A 27156-nucleotide genomic window follows, 5' to 3' on the forward strand; every position below is an offset into this window, starting at 1 on the left:
GTCCGTTTGGCGTTCACACTGGACTTTGTAAAGCGTAACAAATATGTAAACAAATGACACGTGGACATGTTAAGCGAACCAAATAGTGAGGGGGAAAAGAACATGAGGGGAAATCATTGTCTACAAATTTTGGGGCAACCTTCAGTCACACAGAGAGAAGAGAACAGCAACATGACAGGCAGCAACAACTTGCTATTGCATTCATTCATATTAATTATTTTATTAGCCAAATAAGAGCAACAGATGAACATGCAGAGGAGTAGGTGTTTGAACAATAATGTGCTTGCTGACAATTCACGGAGATGTATAGCCTACAACAAGGTATCCCCGATAAAAAGGACTTTTCTTCCATGTACCTTAACCCGATTAGATATATATTTCTGCGCATCAAATCGGTGGGCATTTCCATGTCATCTTATGGTTTAAACTTGAAGGTGGTCAGTTAGTATTGAGCTTCAAGTCAGAACAGCTCCGCTGCAGCTAATTGAGTAATTGAGTTGACCTAGTTTTACGTCTTTTGCTATAGTGATCGTGATGTAATCAATGAATCATTTGGGACCACCTGTGTATAGCCTATTTAACATTAAATATTTCTCTGTCTCTCCCCCTCATGTACACACACACACACACATGAAGACTCACATGCTTTGTCATAACTTGCGTGGCGGCGGCACATGCTTAAAATAAAACAGCCTGTCGGAGTGGACCAATAGCAGCTAGCTGCAGCCTCGCCAAAAGCCAAAAACAACGAAGCCTGTTTAGCAGAAAACACCTCCCGAGGCAACAGAACAGAGAAGACAAAAATATATATATAGTTTGATTCACACCGTCAGCTTGTTCTTTTGTTGTTCTCACTGTCTTTGTCATTGCATCGCTTTGATTACGTTAATGGACTTCTGGTATCGTCGCATTATTATTAGTAGTCTATTTGAGAAAGCCCATCAAGTCAAGGGTTGCCTTTAGTCTTAAAGAAAGATAATAATGACTGTGCTGGCATTATATAGCCTACTGTATAGCCTAGGCTATACAAGTCAAGCATTATAGCCTAGGCAATACTATTTTGATCAACTCACATCAATAATACCGGGTGAAAGAAATATGTCACATATTGTACAATAGCCTATGAAGTTAATATAGGCTATATTTAATGGTTTGCACTGCAATGACATGACAATGATCTGAAAAATGAATGAAAATCTATTGTGCCGTGCCGTCGCCCCGGATCGCACACAAATAAAATAAATTGCCAAGACCACTAACATTTTATTTAGGCATATCTCGCTCATTTCTTATGCGATTTTTAAAATTTAAATATCACCATAATCCTTGGGAACTCTACTTTCAATTGGTGTTGTCAGCCAAGACTGTATTGTCTTCCAATCTAACGATATAGTCACATTACGCACAGGTGCGCACAGAGGCTGCATGCGTCTTCCTGTGCTGTCATTACGAGAGAGAGAGAGAGAGAGAGAGAGAGAGAGAGAGAGAGAGAGAGAGAGAGAGAGAGCGAGCGCATAGTCTGATATAGGCTATATTAAAGGCCTGTAGATATAATTGCTTGCATGCGCTGAGAGAGAGAGAGAGATGCGCTCCAAATTTACCATACCGTACATACCATTCCGTGTACAGATCTGTACAACTTGTACATCTGTTATTTTTGCGCATGTGAACCACGCTGCCATTACATTTGCGCTGCGCAGTGCGCCTCGACATATATGCGTCTACTATTAAAATCAGACTGTCAGCTCAATAGTGATCCCCGTAAAAAAGACATGCTTTTATAACTAATTATTAATGCAGCCTCACAACTGCCGACGCCCGACGGCTATTTTGGCTATCGTACTGTATTTGGTCCTCTATAAAGTCCGAATGCGTTCACACCAGTAACGAACCGCACCGTGGTTCGTTTGGAAGCGAACCGAGTTCGGCCTTTTTTAGCGGACCATGGTTCGTTTCTTTGATCCGCACCAGAGTTCGTATGCACGTTCACACCAACCGAACCAAAGGGGTAAGCGGACCATGGTTCGTTTAAAACGAACCAAACATGTCCGGTGTGAAAGCGCCCTGAGTAGCCTATATCAGGCTGCATAACTCTTAGACCTAAAGGGCTGTATTTTGCATGTCTTAAGTACCAGGTCTTATTACTTAACTTAAGACCTGGAGGCGTGATCAATGCCATTTGGCTATTTTGAGTGGCCAAAGAGCATTGACCAGGTCTTAAGTTAAGTAATAAGACCTGGTACTTAAGACACGCAAAATACAGCCCATAGAGTCTAATCCTGAACCTAACTTCAATCTGAGTCTTTTCTCTCATTGTAACTGAACTAAAACAATATGTTTATACTTACTAATAACTCACTATATTTTTGGCCCTCACAAGTATAGTAATACAAGTATGCACGCACGCACGCACGCACGCACGCAACGTACGCACACACGCGCACGCACACCTAGAAACTCACTCATCACTTAAGCTCACTTAGTGCGCTGCTACTCTAGCCAGATGAAAGCCCCCCCCCCCCCCTTCCTAAAGAACCCCCCCCCCCCTTTACATCACATCATATATCATCTCTATGCACGGTGGGGCTAGGTTACGTTTAATTACAGAAAGCTAACATAATGAAGTGCCTATAAAAACGATATGGTGTGGGGAGAAGGAGAATGACTTGGAAGAAAAGCGATGATAAATTTGATAAGCAAAGGAAGGAATACATAAAACATCCCCCCACGATATATGAGCCCCGATTGTATGCTTTTCATCATCTTTCAGAAGAGGAGGAAGATGAAGGCAGTTATGACAGTGACGAAGGACAAGACATCAAAGCTCAGCCGCCCCGGGACGTCATCTCCAGCTCCGCCATGAGCGGTCCGACTCCCTCGTCTGTGGTGAAGCTGGAGGCCAATCAGAAAGCCAGGAACAAGAAGGAAAGGCAGGAGCTCTACGGTACGACGCTAACGCCACCTCTAGGCCTGTCACAATTACAACATAATCAATCACCCATTCCAATTATGGAAATATACATTCTGGAAAGGTATCATTTTCAAGTTGGCCCCCAGTTTATAGGCCTTTTAAGCCACCACGGAGGACGCCCTCTTGAAAACAATGCCTTTCCAGAACGTAGATTTTCCTACATTTTTAGTATGTTATTTTGCATATACCCAGTAGTAACAGAATCCATTGAAAAATGTCATCTATCAATTATTTGTGGTTTAAACCATTTACTGATTTATCTAATATTGGATTAATTGCAAACAGACCACTAGTCGGTGAGCCCAACTCATTTGCGATGTTTTTTTTAAAACCTTATGCCCATAACCAACACCATGCCAAAAATATAAAACTTGTCACCAAGTGCATGATTTTCACGAATTCCTCCACAGCTAAATTAACATTTCGCGCCAAGTGCCAACCACGCGATATCTCGTGGAATGTTATTACCATCTTGGCCATGCACGAGAAACACGAGATTCTCAGAATGGCATAAAGTGCCATATTTAGAGCCTATTAAAACATTAATCTGTGCTCGCGCAAAGATTATTAATCGTCCGGGTGATCGTTCACCACCTAGGCCCCTCGATATACTACAGATCCGGACTACATCACTTCCGGCTTGGGCGGAAGTAGCTCTTCTTCTCTGCTTATTTCGTGGCACTGGCGCCACGACCCCCCCTAGAGGGCTGGGCAGGATCGTGTTAAATCACAATGAATCGCCAAGTCAAATGTTATGATCATGACTAAACGGCCCTGTCTTTTTCACGACAAGCATCTGTTTTGGGTTGGCGCGTTAGCCCCAGGCTAAATATCTGTCCCTCTGATTATTTTGTCCTGCAAATCAGGCACACACAGGAGCCTGTCTGGAGCGGAGGGGGACGTCAAAGTGAGGAAGAAGGCCCCCTGCATGCTGGGCCTCGCCACTGCGGTCAAGAAACCCCACGAAGATCACCATCACGCGCCCGGCGGCATCAGGAGGCCGCGTGGACCCAGAGCCCAGGAGCCTCGCTGGGGCAGCCTGGGCACCAGAGGCAGCCTCTACCGGAGGAGCATGGGCCTGGCCACCTTCCCCACCACCAGCGAGAGGTTGAAGAGGGCCACGCGCAAGAGCACCATGCTGAGAGGGGCCATCAGTAAGGTGAGAAGATGGATGGATAAGATAAGATACCTTTATGGATACCGCGGGGAGTCAGAGACAGCACAGCGGTAACAGTTACAAATACAGTGCAAAGAATAACATTGTAAAATAAAACCATGTACTGTGAGCTTGTAGATTGTGTGTTTTTATGATAATATCAAATCGATATCAAGGCATGTAGACAAAATATACCATGTGTATAGCCCTACATCAGACTATTATGTAGAAAGATCTTGGAGACCACATGAGACTGGCTTTCAATTCAACCCCCACCCACCACCCCCCCTCCCCCACGAGTGAAGAGATACGATAACAGTCAGATGGAAGACAGCAATACTCCTATCTGCTGAACAGACTCACTCCTGCTCAGTGCCCCATGCAGTCACATTGCATAACAGCAGCACTGCCAACAACACCCCCCCCCACCCTCTTCTCTTCCACTGGGTGGTATGAATCATACCCAGCAGGCACGTGGTGGTGGTGGAGAAGAACTCACACTCTATTTTAACACCCGGCCATCCCTGCCTGTCCTGTCCTTATGTCCACTTCCACAGAGGAGAAGCTGTTGGTCAAGCGGAGTCCCGTCTCCGCACGGCGAGGACGGCAGCAGAGGCAGGAGGTGTAGGAACAAACAGGTAATCTATTCTAGGCAGTGGTGGAAAGCAACTATAGGCACATGCACTCAAGTACAGTTTTGAGGTACTTTCTTTACTTTACTGGAGTATTTCCAATTTTCGAGACGTTCTACTCTTCTTCACTTTCTACTTCTATTATATAAGCTTGTACGAGCTTTGAGATCAACACTGCTATTGCTATTTTTGCCCAAAATAGGGACGTAAATCGAAAGCGGTTAAACCAGCCAAAATGTTTCTTCCTTTTCTCGCTGAGAGTTTTCCCTCTCCCTGTTGGAGGGTCTATGCATGAGGGACAGGGGCTGTCACAAATAAATACTAACTAATGAACCTAACTGGGATACCTCCTAGCTTCACTGTCTTCCGTCAAAGAGCGCTTCGTCCTAGATTCCTCTGTCGAGACTACTTAGCACATCAGCCCGCCCCCCTGCTGAAAACTAGAGAGTGTGTGTGTGTGTGTCTGTGTGTGTGTGTGTGTGTGTGTGTGTGTGTGTGTGTGTGTGTGTGTGTGTGTGTGTGTGTGTGTGTGTGTGTGTGTGTGTGTGTGCGTGTGTGTGTGTGTGTGTGTGTGTGTGTGTGTGTGTGGGGGGTCTCACACCTTCTGCTGTGACAGAGGGAGACGGTGTTGGGAGAAAATGGCCACCGAAAGAGAACATTTAACATGCACTGTGAAGTCGCCCGCGGCGAGCTGCTATACTCCGTGCTGTACGCTAAATGACTTTCTTCCATTTTACCCACACCGTCACCCGCCGCGCTCGCTCTCTCTCAGTTTTAGTATTCTCATCATTCTCGTCCGTCCGTCGATCCATCCATCTATGACCGTGTCGATCCATCAACCCATCCATCAAAACATCCACCTGTCCGCCGACTCCTTTCACTCTCTCCAACCATGTTACATTCCCCTTTGTATGTCTAGGGGTATTCAAGAAGAGGATGCAACACGGCTGACATAAGAGTTGTTATCTATTGAACGTTAAGGTGATAAGGTATATAAATATAAACAATAGTGATTACAAAACTCCAATACAAAACGAAAGACAGGCTATATGGGGCAACTTAAATGAAACAATCAAAACTATCTAGCCCTATGCTAAAGTGTCACATAACCCTCTAACCTAACTCTAACCAACAAAAGCTAGGAAAAGAGGGGTTACACAAGTTAAAAACTATCTAAGCTGCCTACACTAACTACTGCCTAACAAAGATTTACAATAAACATACTCCCATACTCCGTACATTATATTATATATTATATATCTCTACATATATATATATATAATTATAATCAGTTGTAACTTTAGCTCAGCATCACAAATAACAGAGTCACAGAATCAGCTCAGGGGCTCCACACAGGTCTAGCCCCTGGCCTATGCTTATACACAGTTCTGAAACTTTGAGCATTCCCTAGCTCCTCTGGACAGTGTGCTCTCAGTATGGGGAGACTGAGAGACACTGCCAATGATCGCATGTCACAGGTGCTGCTAAGTAGTGTTCCCAGGTCGGTCCTCCGAGCGCGGATTGGCTCCTGGTGACGAGGGGGTAGGCAGACAGGTTGATGGGTCTCCGCCTCCACGCACCACAGCAGATCAGGCCTGTGGCTGAAAGTGTTGATCAGCACTCTGTACAATGTAACCTATTCACGATATATTATAAGTATATAAATATATATATAAGCATAACCACGTTATCATATAATATATATATATATATAAATACAATCATCAGGTTATCATCTCATAAATATAAATAATCCCCGATTATGTAACAAACCACTTTAAAACCTGCTGTCATTATAGGCAAATCATGTGTCAAATTTGCAAACAATTCTAATGCTCCAAAATAGTGACATTGCAGATCTACGAGCTTGTAGATTTGTTATTTTCCAGGGTCCGTCCTATGCTGACGTACATAGGTCCACTTGAACCTCACCATGCCTATTCAAGGGGGGAACATTCTCAAGTTTTGGTGTAGACGCACTAGACGGGGGGAAAAAAGCGGTCCATCTACAGTATAGTTGTAAGTACATAGGGTTAACGTACGTGGTGCGTCGTCTCCCACAGCCAAAGGGGCGAGCGGTGAGCCGGCTGCTGGAGAGCTTTGCGGCCGACGAGGGCTTTCAGATGGACGACAGCAGCTTCTCTGAAGGGGACGAGGACGGCGGCCATTCTTACAACCACAGGAGCACTGCAGGTGAGGAGGAAAGGAGGGCTTGGATGGTGGCCTGTGATACTGCTTTGATGCTGCCATGTTCACACTATTGGCGACAATGCTTCATTGTCAATGGAAGCCAGCTAGCGACATGGAGGTACAAACTGACACCTGCTACTGTGCAAAATGAAGCTGAGCTGGCTTCAACTTCACACCAGCAGATACAAAGCCACAAATTGACAAAGTGTTGTTTATCCATTCCCACTCACGTCTCTCCACACAATTCTTGCTATTAAATGGGGGGGGGGGGACATTATTTCCATTAGTCAGTTCCCTGTTCGTTTGAACCCAACCCTTATATCTATATCGGTCGTTGGGCATGCGCTCGATGGTGTCAACGAGCGTGTTGCATATCTGTCGCGACTCTGCGACAGATATGCTACGTTTGCTTTGTAGTTTTGTGTTTTGTCACTGCCAGTGTGAACGCCAATAACTACAAATTGACGCATTCCGAGCTTCGCAATAGCCTTTCCGAACCAGAAAACGTTCCAACGTCGTCGGAAGGAGTATGTCCAAATTAACCCTTCGTGGTGTCCAGTGCTTCGACCCGTTTCGGCCCCACCCCCCCAGGACCGGTTTGTGAGTGCGGGGTGGGGGTGGGGGGGGGGGGGGTTTGGTTCACCAACGGGTGCTGCCGATGCGTTTTAGCCCTTCCTCAAAGCAGCCATTGTTTCAATGTTTCTGCACTTCTGTCCTGCCGTTTGGTGCTGGTCCCCCCCCCCCCCCCCCCGACGTTTGTGCCCAGTGCTGCAGCACTTAAAGTCCTTGCGTTAATCCACCACTGCTGACTGACAGTACGGTTCTTGACGCCTTGCAGCTCCCAAATGCATCCTGAGCAGAGAGCTGTTGACGGACGGACTGAAGGTCCTGATCTCCAAAGAGGACGAGCTGCTGTATGCCGCCAGGGTCCACACTCTGGAAGTGCCTGACATGTAAGTATAGACACACACACACCCACACACACATATATGTACAGTACAGTATGTACGCAGCCGCACACACACACACACGCACACACACACACACACACACACACACACACACACACACGCACACGCGCACACGTGTGGTTTAATTTCTCTCCGAGGGTGTTGAAGTGGACTCGAACAGCCTCCGAGGGAAATTGAACACGTAGTATTTTTACAATGTTTGACTGTCTGTGGGGCATCGGTGGTGTGAAGGTCTCTGCCACTGTGCTGCACCCAGAAGGTTACTACCACAGCGGGAGTCTCTCTCTCTCTCTCTCTCTCTCTCTCTCTCTCTCTCCATCCATCCATCCTCACTCTCCGTTGCATAACTCCATGTCTATCTGCACCTGGCTCGCTCACACTGTCGATAAGGCCGCGCAGGCAGTGAAAGGTGGGTGTAGTTTACAGTACAGTACAGTACAGTACAGTACAGTACAGTACAGTACAGTACAGTACAGTACAGTACAGTACAGTACAGTACAGTACAGTACAGTACAGTACAGTACAGTACAGTGGGTGTAGTTTATGGCCATGGGAAGACAGACAGGCCAGGCATTATACTGTACACTATTCCAAGTCTGGAATGCTCTTGAGAGTGTAAAAGATTTATTCCAATTTGACACTCTGAAGAGATAAACCGACACTGGATTTTACAGTATATAATCAGTTGAAAATAGCTTAATTTCTCTCTCTCTCTCTCTCTCTCTGTCTCTCTTTATCTCTTTATCTAGTTTCAGCATAGTCATCGACGGCGAAAGAGGAAATCGGCCCAAAATCTACTCTCTGGATCAGCTGCTCCAGGAAGCCGTAAGCTCTCTCCTTTTTTTTTTTTTTTAAGATATTTTTTTGCGGCTTACGCCTTTTATTGATTTTTGAAGGGACAGACAGTAGGCTGACAGGAAACGGGAGAGAGATGGGGGGATGACATGCAGTAAAGGCCGTGTCGGGTCCGGGAGTCGAACCCGCGGCACACTGCGACTGGATTACCAGTCCGGTGCCCAGACCGTTACGCTACGGCCTGGGCCCGTAAGCTCTCTCCTGTTTTTACTTTTCCAAGAGGCCCAACTGACCACTGGTTCTCAAACATTGCAACCCACGGACACCCATAGCTCTTGAGAGTGTGCACGTGGAACCATTTGAGTTCCATTTGAGTTAACAGTTACAGACCAGCAAGGGTCCATTTGGTTCCCAACTATATATCAATCGTTTAGCCGGGGACCCCCTGGAACCTCGGGGGTCCCCGAAACCGACTTTGAGAACCACAGGCCAAACCAAACCCCCCCCCAAACCGCTGGCCTGGAATAACCCTCACTCATCGCGGGCCAACCAACCAACCAACCCACACCGACACACACACCCATGTCTGACACCCTTCTTTTAGGGATCACATCTTTCCCTCGCCCCTTCTCTGCATATTATATCCCCTGTGCCCCCTCTCTGTCACTGTCTGACGCTCTCATTCTGTCTGCAGTCTCCCCCCCCCCCCCCTCCTCCAATCTCATTCTCATCCTCCCATAACTCCCTGTCGGGGTCATTCAGGCCATCTAAACCTTTTAAGTTAATGTGAACAGCTGGGAGCGAGGCGGCGTGTGTGTGTGTGTGTGTGTGTGTGTGTGTGTGTGTGTGTGTGTGTGTGTGTGTGTGTGTGTGTGTGTGTGTGTGTGTGTGTGTGTGTGTGTGTGTGTGTGTGTGTGTGTGTGTGTGTGTGTGTGTGTGTGTGTGTGTGTGTGTGTGTGTGTGTGTGTGTGTGTGTGTGTTACTATACTTGTGAGGGCCAGATGTCCCCACAAGTACACTAGAATTTGACGTTGTGAGCAGCATTTACCTGGCCCTCACAAGGGAAATGTTTATTTTATGGTTAAAAGAAGATTTGGGGAATTTGGCTTACATTTAGGAAAATATTCATTCTGGGATTAGGATTAGACATTTAGAGGTTAATTAGGTTTAGAAATCAGGGTTTTCCTGTTTTCCTTTCCAATGCTGTCCTCATGTACATATTACAAAAGTGTGTGTGTGTGTGTGTGTGTGTGTGTGTGTGTGTGTGTGTGTGTGTGTGTGTGTGTGTGTGTGTGTGTGTGTGTGTGTGTGTGTGTGTGTGTGTGTGTGTGTGTGATAATCCTAACACCTGGATCCATTCATGTTGTGGGGTTTTAATGGGAGATGACGTGGACTTCCTGTCCCCCTGTGAGCCTGTGGAGACGTACGTGGGCTAAAAGCTTAGCGTGCTGCATGCTACAACGAGAGGTTACAGACATCTCAACCCCAGCAGTACTCCAGTCAAAGTATAGATACTTCTAGTCAAATATTACTCAACTACAAGTTGCTCAGTCAAACTTGTACTTATCTCATGTGACCATCAACACGGATCTGACCAATTTTGATTGGCATCTAAAGTTTCCAGGAGTGTTTTCCTTTTTCCAAAGGGTTTTTGGGGCTTTTATGCCTTTATTGATAGGACAGTTTGACAGCAAATGGAGTCTGGAGAGAGAAGGGAACTTGGGGGAGTGACACGCAGCAAAGGCGGTCGGCAGAGATGGGCAGTATTTGAAATACATGTATTTGAAATACGTATTTGAAATACTTTTTTGTATTTTGTAATTTGTATTTCGCTGAGATGGAAGAAATGAGATGTATTTTGTATTTAAATACATTTTTTGACCCAGTATTTGTATTTTGTATCAAAATGAGATGTATTTTGTATTTGAAATACGTATTTGAAATACCTTTTTGTATTTTGTAATTTGTATTTCGATGGGGATGGAAGATGTATTTTGTATTTAGATACATTTTTTGACCCAGTATTTGTATTTTGTATCAAAATACATTTTCAATGTATTTTGCCCATCTCTGGCGGTCGGGATCGTGACTCGAACCCGCATTGCGTTGTCAGGCTACATTGTAGCCTATAGGTGCCCGGGCCAGGATAGGTGCCCGGGCCAGGATAGCAGATCGACGAGCATAAAACCGCTGCGTTTCGCGCCGCACTTCGAGCTTGCAAATGTGTTCTTTTGTAATACTTTTGTGTGGCACTGTAGTATGATCCAGCAGGTCTTTCATTTACCAAAAACAATTACAAAAAGTTAAACTATATGGAAATAAGAGGTTTCTGCCCGACAGCAGCGACATGTGGGCATTTTTATGATAAGAAGAAAAAAAAATCTAAAATCAAACATAAAGACACAAAATGTGGAGATACAAGGTCGAGATGTAATTCTCACCCAGCCATGTCAGGCTGACATTACAACTTGTCCCTGTTGTCCCTGAAAAGGGACGTAATTATACAATTACACATAATTGTACAATACCAGCTCATTCTTGGCTGGTATTTGCATTTTAGGCACGTCAGAGGAGGGACTGCATGTTTACTGTATGAGGAGGGACTGCATGTTTACTGTATGAGGAGGGACTGCATGTTTACTGTATGAGGAGGGACTGCATGTTTACTGTATGAGGAGGGACTGCATGTTTACTGTATGCAGTGTGACTTTTGTCCCATATTGTGGTGTCACGACGGCCCATGCTCCCCCCAGGCACAGCTGGGTCACCTCAAAGCACACACAGCCCTCACACACTCATCTCCTCCCCAGTAAACACTGGAAGTCAGGGCCAATGTTGCCAGATTTTGTGAGAGAAATACGCAATCGGGTATATAAAAACAAGCCCAAAAGAAGCGACTAGGCCACTAAAATATAATACTGTACAATACTGTATACCTGTGTGTGTGTGTGTGTGTGTGTGTGTGTCTGATGTTTCTTTTTTCTTGTAGGCCTATTTATCTTTGAACATTGTTTTTGATAAAATGATGGGTCTTTCTGAATGATTTATTTGGGACCCAAACGTGGCTCACTGCCCGTACGTTTGGGAAACGCTGTGCTGAAGGGCAGAAACGCCCGTCTACTGCCAAGTGACTGTGGTACAGAAACAATGAAAGTGTTGTTTTTGGCAATAATAGAGGAAGGGGGAAGGTCACCATGAGATAAGATAAGAGAAGCCTTTATTGATCTTCAGGGAATTCAGATGTCACCGCGTTTATGATCCAATATCCGCTTTCACATCTGATATGTGCCATCAGTGGCTCCCAAACTTTTCAGCTCGATACCTAGAAGATTAATTTGTTATCTTCCCCGGGACCGAAAGGTAATTTTTTTTATTATAAGTGAATCACTTAAAGGACAACTTTAGTTTTTTTCAACCAAGGTTCATGTTTTAGGTTGTTATTAGAGAAACTAAAAGGTAAGTGTTCATTTTCTTTCATTTGCTGCTTTCTTTTGTTTTAGGGATTTTAGCAGTTTTTGACAGGGGGGCGGGGGCATTCGAGCATGGGGCTAAATATGTATTTTTTAACACAATTTTATGGTGATTTATTTTTTTATGGTTTACTATAGTCCTAATAAACGCCAGGAAATTACATCTGGCCACAGCAGATCACAGGATCTACTGAATGTGAAGGTAGCCTACTGCAAGGCTTATACTGTATAGGCTCAATATGTCAGTTTGTCACATTCAATAGATCCTGTGATATTTTGTGGCCAGATGTAATTTCTTGGGGTTTATTAGGACTATAGTAAATAATAAAATAATAAATCGCCATAATATTTTGTAAAAAAATACATATTTAGCCCCATGCTCGAATGCCCCCGCCCCCCTGTCAGAAACTGCTAAAATCCCTAAAACGAAAGAAAGCAGCAAATGAAAGAAAATTAACACTCACCTTTTAGTTTCTCTAATAACAACCTACAACATGAACCTTGGTTGAAAAAAACTAAAGTTGTCCTTTAAGCCTTATTTAAAAAAATATTCGAAACAACCGACTTTTGAAAATGTCTAGAAATCTTTTGAAAATGATACATAAACCCCCCAAAAAAGGATATTTATTTGCGATCCAAAAGAACCAAGCGGCCAACAGTGCAGTGTGTTTAATGCAGTGTGTTTAATGCTTCGGAACGGCTTCCCCTTCTCTCTCATTCTCTGTCCACCAATAACAATACAAAAACCAACGCTTTCACTGCAGAGCCGAATGCATGATTTATACTTGGCAGTACACCGAGAACAGCAGATTTACAAGTTCACAGCGCGTCACAGCGTGATGCATTGTGCGCTTGCATATCTGATACTGTATGTTCGGCGAGTGACACCGGTGCGCAACTAAAGTATAAATCCAGTGGCGGAACAAGAAGTACTCAACATTTGACTTGAGTAAATGTACAGATTCAGATTCATACGAGGTTTCCGCCGGACAAACACTGGGTCTGATGAACCCATTCTGACCTGAGATCAGATTCAAAAAATGTCAGTCGCTCTTCGATTTTTCAAAAATAGCAGACCTACAAGCTCGTATCGCGCCACTCGGTGGCGCGATATGAGCTTGTAGATCTGCTATTTTTAAATAGCTAAAGCACGACATGATGCTGACACCAAAATGGGTGCCCATTCAGAATGGGTTAAATACCAAAAGTAGGATCACTCGTTGTGCAAATTGTACCATTTCACAGGTTTGTTTAAAAGGTTTCCAAATTTGTCAAAATCTTTAGAAAATAACAGATCTACACCGACGCTAGCTATTTTCAAATAGCCAAAGTATAAATCATGGCTTAATTGGTTAATTAATGTCTGTTCTGCAAAGTAACTTGAATGTAAAAGCTGTCATAAAATGCTTGTAATGGAGTAAAAAGCGCAAGATTTGCCTCTGAGGTGTAGCAGAGCAGAAGTATATAAAGCATGAAAAGAAAAATGGAAATACTCTGGTGAAATAAAAGTACCTCAAAGTTGTGCTTGAGTACAGTACTCGGGTAAATGTACTTGGTTACATGTCCACCACTGCTAACTGGAGTATAAATCAGCCTTGGTGTGTAAGTGTGCGGGCCGTTCAGAGCGCTGCGCTCCTGGCAGCTGTAGCCTTGTGTAAACAGTCATCAGATAGCAGCTGGCTCTAATTACGCTATACTTCCACTTTTTCTTGTCTTTCATTCCGTCCAGCAACCATTTATTTGACTCTGACACCAACACCCGGCCCCAGTATTCACCCAGCTAGGGCTCACACACACACACACGCACGCAAGTCGCACGCAAGTCACACACACACACACACACGGATGCACGGATGCACGCACGCACACACACACACACACACACACGGATGCACGCACGCACGCACACACACACACACACACACACACACACACACACACATGGATGCACGCACGCACACACACACACACACACACACACACACACACACACACACACACACACACACACACACACACACACACACACACACACACACACACACATATTTCTATATTTGTGAGGACATATTAGACCATTTTATGTATTCCATTTGTACCTTTTTTGACGTTTTAACGCTAACTGAAAAGAGCAGATCGACAATCTACAAGTCCACAACACATTGCACATGCAATGCGTTGCGAGCTTGTGGATCTGTTATTTTGAGTGCCGGTGCCCAACCCTAAAAACATCCAAATGTCTAACCATTTTTTTAACGATAGAATCAACACAAATTCTATTATACTTTAATGTGTGGACATTTGGCACTAGTGTGAGCACACAAACACACGCACACGCACACAAACACACGCACACGCACACACACACACACACACACACACACACACACACACACACACACACACACACGTTCTAATACCCAGGCCCACACCTCATCAGTCAAAGGGTCCCTCCGCCATGGCAACAGTAAATGAAAGCAACCTGAAAGGCCCCCAGTGAGCGGCAGGATGCGTGGGGTGGGGGGAGGTGGGGGGGGAGGGGTTTGCTTGCATTGTAGGGAGGGAGGATCTGGCAACCTGCACTCACAAACCCCTCCATTCAGGGCCCTCGTTACTGGATGCTGGGGCTGCTTGCATTGTAGGAGGGAGGATCTGGCAACCTGCAACCACAAAAACCTCCATTCAGGCCCTCTTTAGTATTACTCAGCAAGTCAGGATTTACTGCATCACGGCTTCCGTTCTTTTCAGCGCTGACTGGCACGCTGGCACCAGATAAGTGGAGCGCTTGGAAAAACGTGGCTCAGTAGCTGCTCATGCGCGCCCACAATTGCGTTCATTGTCTGTGCGTGCGTGTGTGTGTGTGTGTGTGTGTGTGCGTGTGTATGTGTTTTGTGTGCATGTACGACGTGTGTGTGCGCTCCCTGTAATGAATCTTAATGGCGGTTTTTGGTTGGACTTCCAGGTCCTGGACGTGCGTCCGGAGATGGAGGCGGTGCTCGGCGAAGGAACGCGCGTGTGCGCGTACTGGAGCGAGCGCTCGCGCTGCTTGTACCCGGGCTACATCCGTCGAGGTAAGAAAGGCTGAATTGGACTTTGACATCTTTATTTATAATAAAACACAATGTGAAATTATACATACATTGTCACACCATTATCAAAAGGATAGATGCACAAAAGCCAGTGGGTTATTTCCGTTACAGACCACCAACATTTAGTGGTCAAATGCGGAAGTAGACGTTCTGTGTCGGTTCTTCCGGGTGCTTCAAAACGCCACTGAGCAACTTCCACTGACATTAATAGTGAGGGGGGGGGGGGGGGGGGGGGTGGAGCTTTGCGCCAGTTCAGGTCTCTATCCTTCTTTATACTCTATGGTGTGCCTTCCACACTCGTCTTCCACAATTGTCTTTGTGATGATGCGGCCTAAATTCAAATATTCATATGACGGGTCACACATAAAGAATATCCAAGCTTGTAGATCGGCTATTTTCGGGCGTGCGATGCTGTCATACGATCCGTTTTTACAGTCTCACCTGCATATTGTTCCTTTCACTTCTTCCCTCGCAGGTGTTTCGTCGTTCGACGACAGGAAACAAGGAGGAATTATGGTGGAGTTTGATGATGGAGATCGAGGACGGATTTCCCTCCATAACATCCGTCTTCTGCCTCCCGGATACCAGATCCACTGTGAGTATCTGCCTTCTCTGCTCCGCTCTTATAAATACTAAATACTTACTACTTCTTTGCTCTGGGACCAAAAGCTGATGGAATATGCACACCACGCTTTTGGGGTGCTTGGTTAAGAGATCACAGAGAAGAAGAATAGAATCTACACACTGCTCCCAGCATTATCTCTGGGACTCCAATCTAAGCTGAAGAACCCTCAGTGTTAAAGGGACACTTTAAAATAAATATTAATGACGTTTAGACGATTTAGAACACTTTCCTGGGGTCTTTATGTGTGTAATATGTGGTTCTAAACGTCATTAACATATATTGTTTCACAAAAAAGGGTGAAGTGTCCCTTTAACTTAACTCTGAGAGTGTATGAATGGAAGGGACATTCGTACCCTTTCAGGGTCGCAGACCCATAAGGGTATATTTGGACCCTTGGGGTTTCCCCCGGCCCGAACCCGGCATTGAGAACCAGTGTGCCATTATGGCTCGACTAAAGGTGCGACTACTGTAAATGCATTCATGATGACGTCACCGTTGTCCTTAAAGGTTTTATGACATTCATTTTCATTTATTTTTCTTTTTTCTTTTAGGTTTTATGACCTCAATTACACCCAAAAAACCTGAACTTTGAACATTCAGTGGATTTTCTGTGGTCTGAAGTTTTCTTTGGGGTTTTTTGGGCCTTTTGAGCTACAATGAAAACACAGTGAAACAGTGACATCTGCTGTCAAATCCCATTGACATATATGGGATTTGCAGTAAGTGATGTCACTTACTGCCGGCAAATCAGAGCACCTGTTTGAGCCAGAAAACCCCCAGATCACAGAAAATCTACTGAATGTTAAAAGTTCATGTTTTTTGGGTGCAATTGAGATTAGAAAACCTAAAAAAAATAAGAACAATTCCAAAACCTTTTTATATGTCACTATCCCTTTAAGGCGAGGAGTCGCCTCCTGCTCTGATGACGCCCAGCGGGGCGACGGCCAGGAGAACCTCGGGTCTGGAGCAGGCCCCCCTCAGGGACAGGTCCTCTGACAGACACCCCGCCAACAGCCACGCTGACGGCAACCAAGCCACGCTGACAGCGACCGTCCACAAGAGAAGACCGGGTATGAATTGAATTTTAGTTTGTTTGTTAAGATTGAGAACAAACGCGTATTTACAGCTATGGCCTGGCAAAAGGCAAAGGCCTCTTGAGGTAAAACGGAAAAGGGGCCTGCCTGTCCTGGCCATAGTACATTATTTGATTGGTATAGCAGTCACTGTCAGTCATTCTGTGTATATTTAAGTTATTTGTCATATCTGACGTGTGCAACTGATTGATTTATAGAACATAAATGTATTTACAGTTTATGTTCTAAATTTGTTCAATGCCGAAAACGCAATTAAATCGTCAATCGCAAATTATTTGTCAAAAACATTTCATGACCACGACCCTGCAATACTACTGTACATGCATAGCATCACTTCTGACTGTCTTCTTCATTCCAGGGAGACCTAAGGGTTCTGGGAAAAAACAGAGGCTACAGCAACAACAGCAACAACAACAACAGCAACAGCAGCAGCAACAGCAGCGGGCTGAGCATGCCAGTAATGGTCCATCACCCATACTGGGCTGGCCCTCTTTGGCTCTCCCCAGGAAGAGGACCTCTGACAACCTGTTCCAGATCAACGGAGGCCCCAGGAAAGTACCGAGAGGGAGGGACGACGACCTGCTGGCCTTCTCGTCGCCTCAGACCCAGCCGCTGGCCTCCACCCAGACAAAGGGCCTCTTCAGCAGCAGTGCGTTCGAGGTGGACTCGTTCAGCAGCATCGCCAACGGCTACTCGTCTTTCTGCAGCCAGCCCGCGGGGACGGGAACGGGCATCTCCAGCATGGGCCAGAGGAGTGGCGCCAGCACGACGTACGGGCAGCAGAGGCGCAGGCAGGACGAGCAGCTGGGCGCGCCGCGGAGCAGGAGGTCGGGACAGGAGTTCATGGTCAAGCTCGATCACGAGGGCGTGACCTCCCCCAAGACCAAGAACAGCAAGGCCCTGTTGTTGCTGGGCGGAGCGGGCTTTGGATCTAAGGTGGTCAGTCTGCCCCGGCCAGAGGCTTACTCCCACCCAGTCCTGCTGGTCAAGGACAACAAGAAGGGAGGTACGGTATCGGCACAATGAACAGCGCTTACCCCACCCCCTTAGATAGCATTTCTGTAGCCTTAGATAGCATTTGATACAGACTTATAGCATGTTATGTAGACAGCAGTCACAGCACTATAATTGCATTGTATGTAGTCATAGCACGTCATAGTACATATGTATAGCATAGTAGTATAGATGTATAGTTTATATGTATAGTTTCATTATATAGATATTCCACTGTTACGTTCTTAGCTTACGCATGTTTCTTGATAAATGTTTTTATGTGATGTATTCCCATGCTTTTTTGTTCTTGTAAGTCGCTCTGGATTAAGAGCCTAAATTGTAAATTGTAAATTGCTGTGTTTTTTCTTTCATGTTCTTTTATGTTTTATTTATGTTTTATGATTATTATGATTAACCACTTAAAGCTCTATTTAATTTCTTAACTCTACAAGCTCACAACTTGTAGAGCTTGTATAGATCGGCTACTTTCCTCGGCTACTTCCCCTTATTTTTAAACATTTGATCAAATGTCATCCCAATGAAATGCTGTGCCCCTATAACTATATCCATCCCTGTTTCTCTGTATTTCATTCCCAGAGCTGCTCCTGAAGGGAGTCCCTCCACCGCAGAGGAAGCCCCCCCCCTCCTCCTCCTCCTCCTCCACGGTCCCTCTGGCTCTGGGCTCCGAGTACGGCGACCTGGGCTTCAGCTCCCACAGGGACTGCCACAGCTCCTACTCCGACCTGGACGACGAAGAGGAGGAAGAGGAAGAAGAGAGGAGGAGGAGGGACGCGCTGGCGGCGGCGGCGGCGGCCGCCTCCAGAGGACTGAGGGCGAGCGGCCGGTTCTTGTCCTCGCGCCTCTCCGTCTCCTCCTCGTCCTCGGCCTCGTCCAGCTCCTCTTCGTCAGGCTCGCTGTCCAGCTCCAGCCTGTGCTCCTCCGACAACGACTCCTCCTACAGCTCTGAGGTAGGCCCGCCTCACACAGGCTGCTTGTGTTGATTCTGACAGCAACGTTTGGACGACCAAACATGAAATTACAATTTACAATTTACAATTTAGGCATTTAGAAGACGCTCTTAATCCAGAGCGACTTACATTAAGCAGGAACAAAAAGCATCACAAAAAAGCATTTATCATGAAACATGCGTAAGCTAAGAAAGTAACACTGGAATATCTATATTATGAGACTATACATATAAACTATACATCTATACTACTATGCTATACATATGTACTATGGCGTGCTATGACTATATACAATGCAATTATAGTGCTGTCTACATAACATGCTATAAGTCTATCAAATGCTATCTAAGTCTACAGAAATGCTATCTAAGGGGGTAGGATAAGTGCTTGTCTTGTAGTTTTACTGGATCTCTTTTGAACTAGTCCCTCCCTGACATTTATGTCTAGTTTTTATGTGTTGACATAATTGTCCATATATTTACTTAATAGTCTTAGTTAGTTTTTATTTTGTGAAAAAAGGTAGTCAACGAAATCAACACTGTTGTGAGCTTGTAGATCATCTATGTTTGGTGAAGAGATTTGGCCCTATATTTTCGTTCATGCTAAACCCCTTATCCCTAAACTTCTTTGCCTTTTTTTTACTATTTTGAAAAACATTTTTGAATATTTAAAATAGCCAATCTACAAGTTCACAACGTGTCGATGTAGAAACAACGTGTCAATGTGGTTACAATGTTTTTGTTTATTTGTATTTGTTATTTTGTATGTACTTTGGCTACTGTATTATTTCACTACTGTATTATTTGTGTTTCGAAAGCTAGCAACTGAAGAAGAAAATGTTTGTGGGGAGAAATATAATAAAACCACCTGTGATTTTATACTTCCAAAGTGTTGAATAAACACTTTGGAACAAAATCCAAAATCCAAAATATTGTCCCATGCCTATATTAATATTATATACTATACTATATTATATACTATAATTATAATCCATAATATTGTCCCAAGGACGAGGACGCCTCTGCCATGATGCTGCGGGGCTGCCTGTCCTCCCACCGGGGCTTGCTCCAGCCCCCCGAACCCCCCGCCGCCGCCACCACCTCAGGACCACCGCACCGCCACTCCTTTGTGGCCAAAGCCATGGCCGTGTCCAATGCCAAAGGAGGCCCCGGCGCCGATCACGTCTCCAACAGCAAGTCCCTGAAACGGAAAGAGTGCAGCGGCTCCGCCACCCGACCCTCCAAAGAGCTGCTGAAGAAGCCCAGAATGTTGCCAGATGACTGCCTGCTGCCCCGGCCCAAGATGTCTGCCTTCCTCTCAGGGCGACAGATGTGGAGGTGGTTGGGAAACCCGACACAGGTGAGGAGGAGACTAGTAAGTAGCTTTGTGTGGCCCTTAGTTCAGGACAGGAGCATGACTCCTGTTTCTGCAGTGCCAACTTAGGCCCAATCCAACCCTTGATGCTGAGTGCCAAGCAGGGAGGCTTTGAGCAACATTTTTAGTCTTTGGTACAGTATGACCCAGCCAGGGAGTTGAACCAACGACAAGGCCATTGAGCTTAGGAGGAGAGCATTCCCAATATTGTCACACTCAAACACTTACAGTACTTACTGTTTTATTTTTTTATAGAAAAATAAAATAAAACAAAAAAATAGTAATTGTAGAAACACGGCCCCACACATCAGAATCAGGTTTGTTGTCACATCACAGTTTTACAAGTAAACTAGTTTATTGTGGCCTTGTTACAATAACAAGGTTATTGTGGCCTCCTGCTGGCGCTATAATAGGCCAATGTGAAAAGGGTTATTGGACGTTCAAATTCATGGTTTGAGGCATATTGTTCCTTCGGGAAAATAAAGATTATTATTAGTAAAAAATGTGTGTTGAAATATCCCTTTAAATATTTCACGCGTTTTCAAAACGAATTCAAAACATTTTCATGCGAATTCCATACATTTTAAAAGAAAGCTTTGTAATGTTGTACATTTGGGTCCCCAGCGAAACACCAAATTTATCAGGCTAAAAAAAGGTTTTTGAACCCCTGATAATTAACATCCATTCCTGTGGTTTTTGTTTTTCTTCACAGAGGCGTGGTCTGAAGGGAAAAGCCAAGAAGCTGTTCTACAAGGCCATCGTGCGAGGCAAAGACACGGTGACGGTGGGAGACTGTGCTGTGTTCCTGTCTGCAGGACGACCCCACCTCCCCTATGTGGGCCGCATAGAGAACCTGTGGGAGTCCTGGACCTCCAGCATGGTGGTCAAGGTCAAGTGGTTCTACCACCCGGAAGAGACCAAGCTGGGCAAGAGGCACCGTGACGGCAAGGTTAGTAGTAGCCTGGTTAATAAACCAGACCGAATCAGCCGTTGGCAAAAAAAAATTGCCTACCGGCGGATTTCGGTCTGGAGAGGCTCAATTGTACGCCCATTTTCTACACACGAAAACGTGTGCGCCCAATAGGGACACGGTATGCAATATGGGCGGGCTTTGGTACAGTGACGTTCAATGCTTGAGACCTTTGACTGACAGTAGCTCTGACCAATTGCGTCAAAGAGAAAATGTTTCCCTGGAAATGAAATCCAAGCTGAGCCTCCCCAGACTAATATCCCGCGGATCCGTGCGATATTAGTCTGGTTTATTAACCAGGCTAGGTTAGTAGGGCTGCAACCGTTAGCAGTTATCTTCTTAGCGATTATTCTATTCATTACTTTTTTCCGATTAATCGAGTAATCGAGAAGCAGATTTTCTTTTTTATATAATCAAGAAATTGATTAACCACTATTTTATATATTGTCACACAACATAATACACAAATAATGACAATAGCCAATCTTCCCAATGCATCGTTTTGTAGATCCTCGAAGACTTTCGACTATAAAAACAAAATGACGAAAATAGGGATTAAATCGACAATCAGCATTTCATTTCAACTGTGGGAGCAAGTAGACAACTAGTCTTTAGCCAACCTCTTCTCGTCTGCAGCGCGCTAAAGTGTTTATTTTGTTGTGTCTGTGCTGCAGCATGCCCTGTACCAGTCGTGCCATGAGGATGAAAACGACGTCCAGACAATCTCCCATAAGTGCCAGGTGGTGAGCAGGGTGGAGTACGAGCGTCTGACTCACGGCCAGAGGCCCAACAGCACCTCCCCGAATCTCTACTACCTGGCTGGGACATACGACCCCACCAGCGGTCAGCTGGTCACTGCTGAGGGGGTGTCCATCCTCTGCTGAGGCCAAACCCCCCACTCCCCTTCCCCGTGAGGATACTACTGAAGTTTGACCTGAAGGACCCTTCGACACGTAGGTAGAAGAGAGGTGTCCCCAGGCGTCCGTTGCAGGTAGTGTGAGGCCACACACTGTAGCACATGGGCCTCAAGGGTGATTTATACTTAGTCGCACAACCGGAAATAGCCGTCCTACATGCTCACGACGCGCTGCAATGTCGCACAGTGAGCTTGTAGATCTGCTATTTTGGGGGGGGCGAGCAACATGGCACGCGACCGTGCAGAAATCAGGCATTTCCCTTCATGGGAGGCATCAGCTACGAACGCAGATCTGGCACACCCCTTTCTTTGAGAACTATATAAGAAAGTCGGGTTTCACCTGACCAGCAACCTAGTATTCACTGACCTGCTTTTCACTGGTCTAATTCTCATCTCCTTAAAAGAAAAGAAAAAGAGAAAAGATCATCGCGTGACTGAAAACTTTGTGTCTGGTTTGCGGAAGCGTGGTCCCAACCGTCATTTAGGTCACCAAAAGGAGAGTTGAGAGTTACATTGAACTTTGCAAGGTACCAGAATGTTTTCCTGGTCTCTGAGGACCAATTCAATTCTTTGAGGTAGCCTTACCTAAGGGAATGAGAGAGAAAGAGAAGTGAGGCTGGGGGCTTTCTCTCCCAGACCTCATCATTCCAGGGATGTTGAAATTGTGTACAGGATGTAGATAACGTTTGATGTCTGTAAATATCTTTTTGAATTCTTTCCAATCAAGCCATACACTTCAGTACCTCTCGCCTGTCTTGACTGTTCAGGTGTGCATTGTACAGTTCAATTATCAGTTGTATTGTTGTCTGTTGTCTATATGTATATATAAAAGCTATTTTATATAGAAGTCTATTGTATATATAAGAGGTATCTTTCCATGTTTGCAATTGATTTATTTTTCTATGGGTGTAGATTATCTTTTTTCTTTTTTTGCTTGCTTCTTTTGCTTTGGGTAATAAGATTGAAGATAGTGTTGCACTGCACATGCCCTGCTGAGAGAGAGAGAAATAGAGAGAGAGAGAGAGAGAGACGGAGAGTGGGAGGGAGGAAAAACTAACAGATAGACAGCACAGTCAAAGAGCGAAGGATTTAGTCTATAACAGGACAAGATTCCCTCTCTGAGAGAGAGGTGTCATCCTGTTAAAAAAAATATATATATATATAGGTCAAGTGGCTTTTTGTAAAAATGTTGTGTTATGTTCAATATGTTGCATATTTGATGTCCTATTTTTTAAAACATATTTTTTATTTATGTACCTTTCATTTGGTCATCAACACTAGGCAGATACCAGTGGGCTGTGATCATGGGTCACAGAAGAATTAAGACTATTAAAGGCTTAACCCATTCTGACCGGGCACCCATTTTGGTGTCAGCATCATGTTATGCTTTAGCTATTGAAAAATAGCAGATCTACAAGCTCATATCGCGCCACCGAGTGGCGCGATACGAGCTTGTAGGTCTGCTATTTTTTGAAAAATCGAAGAACGACTGACATTTTTAGAATCTGATCTCAGGTCAGAATGGATTCATCAGACCAGTGTGTGTCCGGCGGAAACCTCGTATGAATCTGATCTCAGGTCAGAAGAATGGGTTAAAGGCTTAATTTATACACGGTCTGCACGGCCCACATCGGTCAGCATCGGTCAACAAAAACAAAGATTGGTGATGTAAAAATGCAAAAAGTTTCTTTGCCTAATAAAGGGTCATGCAACAAAGTATAAAGCCGGATTTAGGCTTTTTTTGCGTGCCTACAGTATATGTCACGGCGAAAATAGTGTTGTGAGCTTGTACATCTGACATTTTCATTAACACAGCAAAGTATAAATGATGCTAACAAGTTCAATATACTGTACATGTTGGCACAATGTCTGTGTGTGATGAGTGTCCTGGCATCACTATAATTATGTCCACACAACTTGATTTAGAATGATTTAGACAGAAAACTGGGTCTGTTAAGGAAAATATGTGTTGCACTGCACTCAAGAAAGTGCACATTTCAACACATTAGGGCCTGTAAAATACCAAAGTGTCTATAAGATCTTTATTTACTTTATTTAAATTTTAAGATATTTCAAGCACCTATACTGAAATCAAATCAGAGATCACTGGGTATAATTCGTGTATACTTTGTCCTCCACTATATGTATTGGCTTTGCATTGTGACAATGGTTTCTTGCACAATGCACCTGCTTTGTTTAGTGCAAAGAATTCTGAAGCAAACGGCCACCTGGACAGGACGTGACAGAAGGTCATGGTACTGGCAACGTAGGAGGGTTGAGTATTGACATGTTTTTGGAATTTTTCCATTATAGTTTCATCCGCCATCTGTGTCTATTTTGTACAGTACAAATACATACTCTTAACTGTGAAGGACAATCAGAGTCACTTAGCATAGGTTCACTCAATCTGAATATTTTTTTAATTATTTTTTATCGGTGCCAAGTACATTTTTTGTCTGTCTTTTGTCTTACATTGTTTGATATGCAATCCGGAGTATTCTTTGTTCACACATTTTTATTTTGTAATTTTTTATTTTGTTCATCACTTTATTATTATTTTTTATTATTATTTATTGTCAATTTTTGCTGTTTTGCTCGTCATGCCAAGAGCGCTTTATGAGAATGTGACATTTGTTTTGTTTTTTTGTCTTGGCGTGATGTCACATTTACATTTCTTAATAAAACCCCTGGTCTTGTTCTTGTAGAGGCCAACTAGTGAAAAGAAATAAAGCAACACTGGATTCTTCTCATCCATGAACCTCTCTGAATGCTTTCTGTTGTTTTCACTGTGTCCCCTTCACCTTACAGCTCCTGCCTGTCTCCCCATCATCATCATCATCATCATCATCAAGGGTTTCGTAATGATAATCCCAGCTATTTCCCCACCTCTCCCTCTATTTTAAGATGAGTTTTTCTGTTTTATTTTCCTCAACCGTTAATCAATGCTGTGCTAAGCGTCAAAATACACATTGTGTGTGTGTGTGTGTGTGTGTGTGTGTGTGTGTGTGTGTGTGTGTGTGTGTGTGTGTGTGTGTGTGTGTGTGTGTGTGTGTGTGTGTGTGTGTGTGTGTGTGTGTGTGTGTGTGTGTGTGTGAGTCAGAACAAGGCCACTGGGTAATATTTGAATGTCCCGTACTAATGATTTGAAAATCTCTCAAAGTCTCCAAGTGACAGAGACAGGCCTTATAAGTAGCTGTGGAGAGTCTTCTTGGGCGCTATAATTGTTGGATATTTTAAGGTTAGATAATTAGGCCAAGCTAATGCCTTAGAAGAAATAAAAATAACATTTGCTTGTCCAAAGGGTCCATCAGCACCAAAGACAGAATACTGATTTTATAGTGCAATGGTGCTTTTGCCCACCAATGTGTATGGAATGGCAGTGGCAAAACAATAATAATAATAATAAAAAAGATGATGTGACATTGCATCCATTGATTCAACTAAGATTAGGTAAGCCTTTGGTTCTTAAGTATTAAATATACAGATGTGTCGGAAGTATATATCGAGTTTCCCTGCAAAGCTCTGTAAATATTTAGATGTTGACTAATTCTCAGAAATGTATGTGAATTTCAGTGATTCATTGATGATGTTTATTATATTTTTTGATTTGAGAGGAATTGGTTCCCTGTTAAATGTGTCTAAGGGTTGGGTGCAAACACACGTAGTTACCCAAAATGAACCCACACACTAAATGACCAACGATGGCATAGTTATTTTCTGAGTAATGAAGTCATGTTTTGTTCCGGGCCCTGGGGAGGGGGGGGGGGGGGGGGGGGGGGGGGTGTATGGCAGAGTGTTAATGTCTTAAAGAAATGTAAATGTGTAAATTCTGTATTTGCGTTGGAAATTTTACATTTAAAAAAATGTAAAGTGTTTTAGTAAGATTTTTATAGATGGCATATAAAAAAATAAATATCAAAACTTGAAACACTTTTATTTCTATTTAATAGCCTGATTATTTCTGATCTCTGGTGTGTGTAGGCCTACTTATAATAGCAATATTCCTGAGTGGATAACAGACATAAAAGAGGGCGCTCTCTGGTGGAATAAGAAACACCCTGCGTCGGTAGTACTTGTTTGACAGCACTACCATGTTGAATTCATATGTTAATGTCTATTTTCAGATATTTAACCACTTTACCCTATAGATACTTAGTAAGCTTGACCTTTCACTTTCGCTCTTTTCCCCCTCCACACTAAATCTCTTTGCTGAAAATAGCCGATCTACAAGCTTGTAAATCTGCTATTTTTGCCTAAAGATCTCCTCAGAATAGGGATGCTACATCATGCTATGGTTCAAGTGGTCAATGTAAAAACAAATTTCTATCACACAAAGATGTGGCGGCCGCCTTGTAGTAACTGAGGACCGCCTAAGGGGTCCCGGACCCCCTGTTGAAGGCCCCTGAGGTACATCCAATAATAATCCTATCACACCCGCCACAACCTTATCTGCACATTTGTGTTTTGCTCATCCGACTGGACAAAGGCAATCTCTGAAGCCAGCGCAACAACCCTGTTGGCATAGCTCCGGGGAGGCACAATATGGGTCAGTGACCTTTCACTGTTTGGCCCAGGGGGCTTTTTTGTCCAGCGTTGAGCCCCAACGACACCAACCCCTCACCCCCTTCTCCCCCGTCTCCCCCCTCCCCTTCTGCCCACATGGAGGTTAATGGCCACATCAGTCATCTCCAGCAGTGGCCACAGTGAACACAAACACTAGGCTGTTTACCACTGCAGCCTTTGTGTTGGCCACAGCCACTGCCCCGCGTCGGAGCCGTGGCCCTTCCTGCGTCAGCGGCGTGATGATGCGGGCACGAGGGACTCCCACACTCACTCACTGCTGGGGTTCAGGATAACGATGGGAAAGGAGTGGGAGAGCGTTTCCCAAACGCTGGGGTCGGGACTCATTTGTCGGTAGCAGAAACATTTTTATGGCTCATCA

General features: G+C 44.5%; 1 protein-coding gene across 4 annotated transcripts in view; it reads left to right on the plus strand.

Annotated features, from left to right (window-relative positions):
* Positions 1–25144, plus strand: part of bahcc1a (BAH domain and coiled-coil containing 1a) — a 56296-nt gene extending 31152 nt beyond the window's left edge. For 3 of the 4 annotated variants that reach the window (XM_083780536.1, XM_083780539.1, XM_083780538.1), the window contains exons 15-29: positions 2771–2944; positions 3838–4130; positions 4685–4765; positions 6823–6952; positions 7788–7902; positions 8670–8745; positions 15148–15256; positions 15750–15869; positions 16799–16969; positions 17352–17999; positions 18584–18954; positions 19963–20313; positions 21041–21277; positions 21973–23549; positions 23813–25144. In XM_083780536.1, the coding sequence (XP_083636662.1) occupies positions 2771–2944; positions 3838–4130; positions 4685–4765; positions 6823–6952; positions 7788–7902; positions 8670–8745; positions 15148–15256; positions 15750–15869; positions 16799–16969; positions 17352–17999; positions 18584–18954; positions 19963–20313; positions 21041–21277; positions 21973–22182 (3086 nt within the window). In that variant the 3' untranslated portion in view covers positions 22183–23549; positions 23813–25144. The remainder of the gene's footprint in view (positions 1–2770; positions 2945–3837; positions 4131–4684; positions 4766–6822; positions 6953–7787; positions 7903–8669; positions 8746–15147; positions 15257–15749; positions 15870–16798; positions 16970–17351; positions 18000–18583; positions 18955–19962; positions 20314–21040; positions 21278–21972; positions 23550–23812) is intronic. The other variant, XM_083780537.1, reaches the window with a different exon arrangement.
* Positions 25145–27156: the final 2012 nt, after the last annotated feature.

The sequence above is a fragment of the Protomyctophum parallelum genome (assembly GCF_964188405.1).
Source record: "Protomyctophum parallelum genome assembly, chromosome: 13".
In the NCBI taxonomy this organism is placed as follows: Eukaryota; Metazoa; Chordata; class Actinopteri; order Myctophiformes; family Myctophidae; genus Protomyctophum; species Protomyctophum parallelum.